Consider the following 7,809-nt stretch of genomic DNA (forward strand, 5'->3'; position numbering starts at 1 on the left):
AACCTAATTATCTTGGGGATATTGTGTAGGATTGTCTCATGCTATGAAAGCTTGGGAAAGACTGGGGACTAACAGGGTGTCATGCACTCACTTCTATTTTGAAACTACATTGAGTATGTCGGTATTGCCACATGTATCTGTGTGGTAAAAACCTTAGTACAGTGGGTTAGTCTTGGAGAACCTCTTCAAAAGGCACCTGAAGGGGTATGTTTGTCAACAAGGTGCATGTGCTTTCTGGTATACAGAAACTGCACAGCAGAGTGGTTGGTAGCCCAGCAGCCCTTTGAGGTCTGTTGCTGTAAAATGGTACCCAAGATCTGAAGTGAATTAACTGAAATTGCTAAGTACTTTTCTTTTGCTGATGCTGATAGTTTTCATTACTAGAGTAATAAGCTGACAAACTATCAAAGCAGAAGCATTTCAAGAAATACATAGTCTGTTTTTAAAAGAAAAAATGAATTCAAATCTTTCAAGCACACTGGCTCCTGTTTCCCTGGAGAGGAATGACTGTGTAATGAGTGTTTGAAAAGCTGGCTCTGGAGATCACCCGTGTCCATTGGTCCCTCCTTTATCCCCCCAAAATACTAGTATTGCATTTCCAGACGTCTTGTGTTTGAGGAATAAATCTAGAAGGTCTGACTCTTTATCTATTTTGAGCATTGTTTGAAATATTAGATACGACTTTTAGCTCATTGCCCTCATTAAGTGCAAAGCATAATTTGCATCAACTCTTGGTATGTATGGAATAAGTGTTGACTTTAAGAGTGTATTTCAAGTTTTATTTTACATTTTTCTTCGGACCTGCAGGTTCCCCTGGAAAACAAGTGGATAACTCGGCCAGCAATCAAGGAAATAACTTAGGGACCCCAACCAAGGCTGGAAAACTGAGCCATGCTTTTAGAGATCCCCGGCCAGGGAGGAAAACTGCAGAGGGACAAGTGACAAAAGGTGGCGATGAGTCAGAGAGTGATTTTGAATCTGATCCTCCTTCTCCCAAGAGCAGTGAGGAAGAAGAAGAACAGGAGGATGAAGAAGTCTTGCAGGGAGAGAATGGAGACTTCAATGATGACAATGATACAGAACCAGAGAATTTAGGTCACCGACCTCTCCTCATGGACTCTGAGGAAGAGGTGGAGGAAGAGGAGGAAGAGAAGCAAAGTTCTGACTCTGATTCTGATCGTACCAAGCAAAAATCTACAGAAGGGCTCCTGAGCAGTAGGTTCAGAGATGGTGTGGGCAGTGGTGAAATCAAAGAACCCAATTCAATGCATACGTCCTTGTCTGAGGTGCCAAATACTGTAACCAAGGTGAAACCTGACCAAGAATTTGATGTGTTTGGGGCAGTGCCCTTTTTTACTCTGCAGCCTCAGGCAAGAGAGAAGATGGGCAAAGATGTCTCTTCTCAGATGGCTTTTCCTGGCATGAACCAAGAGCAGGATGATTTTGATGTTTTCACAAAAGCCCCTTTCAGCAGAAAGGTGTCTCAGCAAGATGGCCAGGTGGCAGGTACTGAGCCTCTGCTCTCCTCCACCTCTCCACGGAGTGTTGATATTTTTGGCTGCACACCATTTCAGCCTTCCCTTCTCCCCAAGACTGGTGGGAGTAAAGAGGACCTGTTTGGGCTGGTTCCTTTTGAAGAGATCACAGGGAGTCACCAGCAGCAACAGAAGGTGAAGCAGCAGCGTAACCTGCAGAAACTTTCTTCCCGCCAAAGGCGCATGAAACAGGAGGTCTCAAAGAACAACGGAAAGCGCCACCATGGTACCCCAACCACCACGAAGAAGGCATTGAAACCGAGCTACCGCACCCCGGAGAGAGCCCGCAGACACAAAAAAGCAGGCCGCAGGGACTCACAGAGCAGCAATGAGTTCCTGACTATCTCGGACTCCAAAGAGAACATAAGCGTTGCGCTGACTGACAACAAAGATCGAACCAACCCTCTGCAGACAGATGAGAGTCTGCTGGATCCTTTTGGAGCCAAACCCTTCCACCCACCGGACTTGATGCGGCATCCCCAGCATCAAGGGTTTGGTGACAACCGTGGGGATCACGGCACAGTAGTAGTGGCTGGTAGACCTAGGCAGAGCTCCTTGCATGGAGCCATTCACAGTGGTGATGGGCTGAAAACAGATGACTTTGGTGCAGTACCCTTCACAGAACTGGTTGTGCAGAGTGCGCAGAGCCAGCAGCAACAGACACTAGAGCTAGATCCCTTTGGAGCAGCTCCGTTTCCTTCCAAACAGTAAATGCTTCCAGTGGGTTCCACCCCTCTGACTTACTTGATAGAGATTTTAATTAGTGGAGTAATTTATCTGGTTGAATTGGCAGGGACCTGGGCTGTACAGTTTGTTCAAGTTCAAGAAGGCATGGCCAGCTTGCATGATGACATTTAGAGGGATGGCAAATTTTTATTGGGTTTTTTTTTTTAGAAAAATAGAAAAAAAAACAAACTGGGAGCGTCATTTTGTTATGACACGTGCCTCCCAGAAAGAAAAATCAGATATGTCATTGTCTGCCACTGACTTTGGGCCCTGGAACATACTGTCGTTCTGCACTTTTGTGTTGCCTTTTCAGTCCTCTGTGATGTGCTGAGATGGAGGGAGAGGGACAGTCAGAGATCACATGAAAGACATTTTCCATACATACAGGTAGGCTAATGGAACTGTGCTGGTTCTTTGTGTCTCAGTTGCAGTAGACCTAAGAACCAAAATGTACTAATACCCAGACTGATCTGCTGGAAATAGTCAAGTCGTTGCTTCCTACGTGAAAACTACCTTTATTAATCATAAAAATCAAGAAGCCAAGTCCTCAAGGGGCTGTCACCCACAATTCCAGAGCACGGCTATGGCTTGAGACCCAGTAGATGTCTATGCAGCTGCAGAGATGAAAAGCAGATTTATTTTTTTTTTTGAGTGCCTAAAAGTTCAAGGTTTTTTGGTTTTTTTTGTTTTACAGTAAGTGCCATTAATGTAAAATAGCAAACTGGAAGTATAGTGTTAAAAGTAAAGATACAGAGAATATAATGGTTTGCGAGATGAAAAGCCTGAATGTAGGGGAGTAAACCAGCAGGGATGCAGCCAGTGTTTGCAGCACTTTGAAGACTACTCAGTACGCTGGGAAGAGGGGCTGGTTTACATGAGGAAATCCTTTGGCACATGTGGAGTATTTCAGATGATTTGTACAGTTGACTCTGAGATGCAACCATCAGATTTATTTGATTACAAATTGGGATTTGTGTCTGAAAATACCTTTTTGTTTCCTCTTGGATTTTTATTGCAAAGAAAACATGTATTCTTTCAGACCTGTTTTTTTTTTAAAAAAACAGTAATTTTATGAAATGACTGTAACCTAATGTTCCTTTAAGTTCTGATGAATCTATTATTGTACTTAAGTGTATTTTATAAGAAAGTTTTGCTAAACGCACTGAGCTTTGAAGAAACTTCTCTGTACCCGGATTTGTTCCAGAAAAGAAGCAGTAAGCAGCAGGTAGCTTGCTGAAGCTGATTGCTACTCTGCCAGTAAACTGCATTTCACACCACGAAGCCTTATGGGCAGGACTGCTGTCCTGCTGCACAGTACCTCTGAGACATCAGGTGCTTGGGAGCGTGCGGTGCTGGTAGGTGATGGAAGGTGATGCGAACAGACTCGTTGAGGACAAGATTTCATTACCGTGTTGCAGAAGTGTGTGCTGTGTAGGCAGGACGGCTTCTCAACTGCCTCACAACTTGTGCCAAGCCACGTACACTGTCTGCAGAGCAAGTACGACTCGGGACGGTCCAATCTGCCTTTTTTCCGTGGCAGTTGTAGAGAGGAAGCAGAAAGAGGTGGTTCCTCTGCTTGTCTCGACGTTGTATCCTGCTCTGCTGAATGCATATGAGTAGATAATTGGATGTTTTTATATGGAGGACATAGGCGTTTGTGGTTGTCTCCCCCACTTTCACAGGAGGTAAAGTGAAATATTTAGGGTTGTGCTTTGTTTTTTTTTCCGAAGTTTCCTGATGGTTATACAGTCATCTTAAGACTTGTGAGGGTGGGGCTAGATCCATTACAGTATCTGTTGAAAACAACACATTAAAAACGTGTCACTTGACTCCTCTGGGGGTTGGTTTGATAAAAGGCTCCCTCAGATATATGTGAGATTGCTTCCACTGGTCCTGGAATTTGAAAGTAACACATACGTATATGTACACTGTCATTACCTTTATCTTCCTTGTTTTCATCTTTCTCACAGTGTGAAAGTGAAATATTACAGCTGTGCTTGGTTAAATATGTCTTTTTCAGGCTTAGAAATTAAGCTTTTAAGAGATTATAAGTAGAAATGTTTCAACTCTATTTGCACAGGATTTTCCTAGGCTTTATTACTACTGTTCTCACCTGGTTTTTTGTGCCAAAGGCTGTAAGAAGCGCACGCCAAGTTGTGTAGCATTTTCTGATACTCAGGTTAACTGTCTTTTTTTTTTCTCTACGCGTGCTTATGAGCTGCCTTCCTACAGTATCCTTCTGAACTGTTACTTACCTGCCTAGAGAGCTGTTGGAGCAGAATAGGACGTGACAAATGGGGCAGGTGGGTGGAAACAAAATGAAAATAAAACAGGCAACTGACCCATGGTCTTAAATGTGGCTAGTCCTCGCCAAAGCCACGCAGGTGCTGCTTTCCCTGGTGGAAAAGCAACTTCGGGGCTTGCTTGGCTGTTTGGTGCCAGAGGACAGGTTAACAACGTGTATGGGACTAGGGCTCAGCTCCAAGCAGAGGGAAAAGGCTGTGCATCAGCAGACTTATCGTGGGCCTAAATATTCAGGTAAATTAAGAATAGGGGAAAGTGTGTTTGGTTTTTGCCTCTTTATCCTGAGACTTCAGGCTGAGGAGCACTACAGGTTTTCCTTGTGTGAAAGGTTGGTTTGTTTTTTGGCAGAGGGTCTTTAAGTGGTTTATATTACAGTACAGGAAAGCTGGAGTGAGGTTGTACACAGAAACTGAGACCTGAGATAAAGCAAGCTGTAAATCCAAGATACTCTACAAGTGGCATAATGCCTCTGGCTGCATATGAGTTATGGCTGATATTTACTTCCCGATGGCCTTAATAAACCTTGTTCTTTGTATTCTAGTTATGAAACAGGTTTTTGCATAAATGTAACTTTTTTGTTTCTAGAGTTAAAATTATTTTATCCTTTCTTGTGACTGAAAAGAGATTAGTATGCCTCGCCAAGTTGTCTTTGCGTGGTACATATTGTTTGTACACAACTAAACCCAAGTTTGGGTTTAATTTCAGCTAAGATCCACTGTTCAACAGAGACAAAATACGGTACTGCTGGGGAATGTGACAGCCTTTTGCCTTCATTTGGTGTGTGTGTGTGCTTGCCATGGAGTGTATCATGACCTTACCTGAAATACAGGAAAGACCTTGTTGCACTAGACATGTATCATACTGTCTGTGAAGACAATAATGGCAAGGTAAGGAGCTGACACTTCCTTTCCCACTGAAAATGTCGATTGATTTTTACAGCTTTCAGCATGTTGGATGACCGAATCACAGGCCTTTTAGAATCAGCTGCTTGAGAGAGATATTCTGTCCAAAGGTACTAAGAAGCCCTTAACAGTTGCAGACATTGAAAGAAAAGTAAGATAGCTATGTTTCTCTGCAGACTCTCAAACGGCCTTGAGATGTCCGCATTTTGCTTTGGCTGAACTGTGTAATGTGGGATTTGTGGATACCACCTTTGGAGGAGATAACTGTTAATCATTCTGGATGTCCCAGTTAGTAAAACCAAGTACTGTGAAAATAAGTCGATATATTTGCTACTGTGAGAATAAGAGTTTATCTGGAGTTTTTTATACTATATCGTGTATTTTTATATATGAAAAGTATATATAAAATATACACATGCTCGCACACATCATGTATCTCTTGAAGTTGCTGTGTTTCTAGTAACACAGCAGCCACAATCACTTTCATGTGACTTGAAGGAGTGAATATGAATGAAAGCTGCAAAAGAATAAAGAATGGCAAAGGGTGGCTGCTGCGTTACTTTTCCATAGTGCTTATTTTGAAAGGAAAATCAAGGAAATTGTGTGTATAGCTCAATTTGTGACTAAGGCATCACATAATATTAAAGAGCATAAAAACTATGTTAAAATTGCTGGCATTCAGCTTTTAAGTGCACTTTCCTGAACTACACTTCCATTTCTTGTTAGACTTCCAAGTTTCTAAAGCTTTTTTGTGTACCACTAAACAGAGAACTTTTAACTTTTTTGTGAAACTGATGTACATCATAAAATACTTGCAGTTGTTAAATAAACAAATGTGATAACAGTGACTTTGTAGATCTCTTTAAACATTGCTTTATTAAGTATTCACATTTAGGCTTTAATTTACTCTGCTGATTGCATTTTGTGGCTGTAGACCTGTCACTCTCTTGAAAATGTTTTAAAATACTTGTATTTGCTGCCCAGTCGTCTTTCTTTGTCCAATGTGTTCAAAACCTGTTGATCATGGACTATTTTTAATTTCTTATTCCTCTTTAGAGCCTTCCTGCAGAAGTTTCAAAAGGATGTGTTCCAATTCCTAGGTGGTAACTGAAGCTTGGTCCCTTTTCTACAGCCAAAATGTTAAGTACAGTCTGCAATGCTACCTCTGTGGACTTAGTTCTGCACCTAATCTTTTAGACATAATTTTCATGTGATTTGACCCCCTTCTGGCAGCTGTTTCCCAGAGCAGTTTTTTTGCATGCTGCTTATACTGATTTTACTCTTAGGTAAGCTGAATGAAAATGGTCAAAGACAGAGTGGCAGCAGGACTCAGTTACTAAATAGTAGCTCATGTCCAGGCTGTTCTCTCTCATGCCTACTGCCCGTTTCAGTCTAATTTTGTTACAAGGAAACACGGTTTAACTGGAGGCTTTATCTTAAATGAACAACTGTGGCTATTAAATTCTTGCTTTAAACAGTTAGTTTTTCATGGATAATGAGGTCGTTCAGTCTACATGTTGTTCATGGTTTAAAGGTTTGGCAGAGTGCAAGTGGAAGAGGTCCTGGGGAGCGATCCTGAGAGTTACTGGTAATAAATGTTCTATGAGCGCTGGCTGTGTGCTGCAGAATGGGATGAGAACAAGCACTGGTAAGAGGGGACAAAGTCACCCCTGCTGCTGGTGCAGCTGCCTGCTGCAGGCTGTCTGCATAGGCAGGACACACATACGGTCACAGCTTTTCTGCCTGTGCCATCTCTGATAAGAGGGTTGGTTTGTTTGCAGCCCCTGCAGTTACAAAAACAGTTTAGAAATGTTCCGGCTACATTTTTTTTTGAAGTGTGACTGCTAGCACTTGATTTCTCATCACAGATTTTTGTGTGCAGTTGAACTTCTCCTGTTAGACCGAAAGCACATTTACAAAGTTGAGGTGGGAGAACTGTTGTTTCTGTTGAAGCAGTCAGGATGAGCCCTTCCTCCTTTTGCTTAGGGCACAGCAATGGGCCAGAGCTCATAAGATACAAACAAGGCCCTGCTTGGAAACTGTCTTGATCTAAAGATGGTATATTTCAAAGCTGAGTTCATCAGCAGCTTGATCTAGAGACGCTCCTCCAAAAAGGCAAATAGACACTCCCTAAGTACCCCTAGTAGACTACACTGCACACAGTACTGGCATAGTGTAGTTCAAACACCTGCCCTGCCTGTCCCTGCTGTGCCTTGATAATTTAAGACAGTCTCCCTGTATATTTAAAACCCTGGGGAGGTGACAGAAGTTGCGTGGTTGAGCAATTCACATCTGTCGCTTTGCTATGTGAGATGTAAGTATGATGTTACTCCAAGTAAACA

General features: G+C 42.4%; 1 protein-coding gene across 2 annotated transcripts in view; it reads left to right on the forward strand.

Moving 5' to 3' along the window:
* The window catches only part of BMP2K (BMP2 inducible kinase), a 66,766-nt gene extending 60,451 nt beyond the window's left edge, over nt 1–6,315 (forward strand). The window contains exons 16-17 of one of the 2 annotated variants that reach the window (XR_012633587.1): nt 808–4,564; nt 5,505–6,315. Coding sequence is in view for 1 of the 2 variants with exons in the window: in XM_074905359.1 (XP_074761460.1) it covers nt 808–2,246 (1,439 nt within the window). In the remaining variant the exon portion in view is untranslated. Of the gene's footprint in view, nt 1–807 lie in introns of both variants that reach the window. The other variant, XM_074905359.1, reaches the window with a different exon arrangement.
* The last annotated feature ends 1,494 nt before the right edge of the window (nt 6,316–7,809 follow it).

Source organism: Athene noctua, chromosome 4, assembly GCF_965140245.1.
Source record: "Athene noctua chromosome 4, bAthNoc1.hap1.1, whole genome shotgun sequence".
In the NCBI taxonomy this organism is placed as follows: domain Eukaryota; kingdom Metazoa; phylum Chordata; class Aves; order Strigiformes; family Strigidae; genus Athene; species Athene noctua.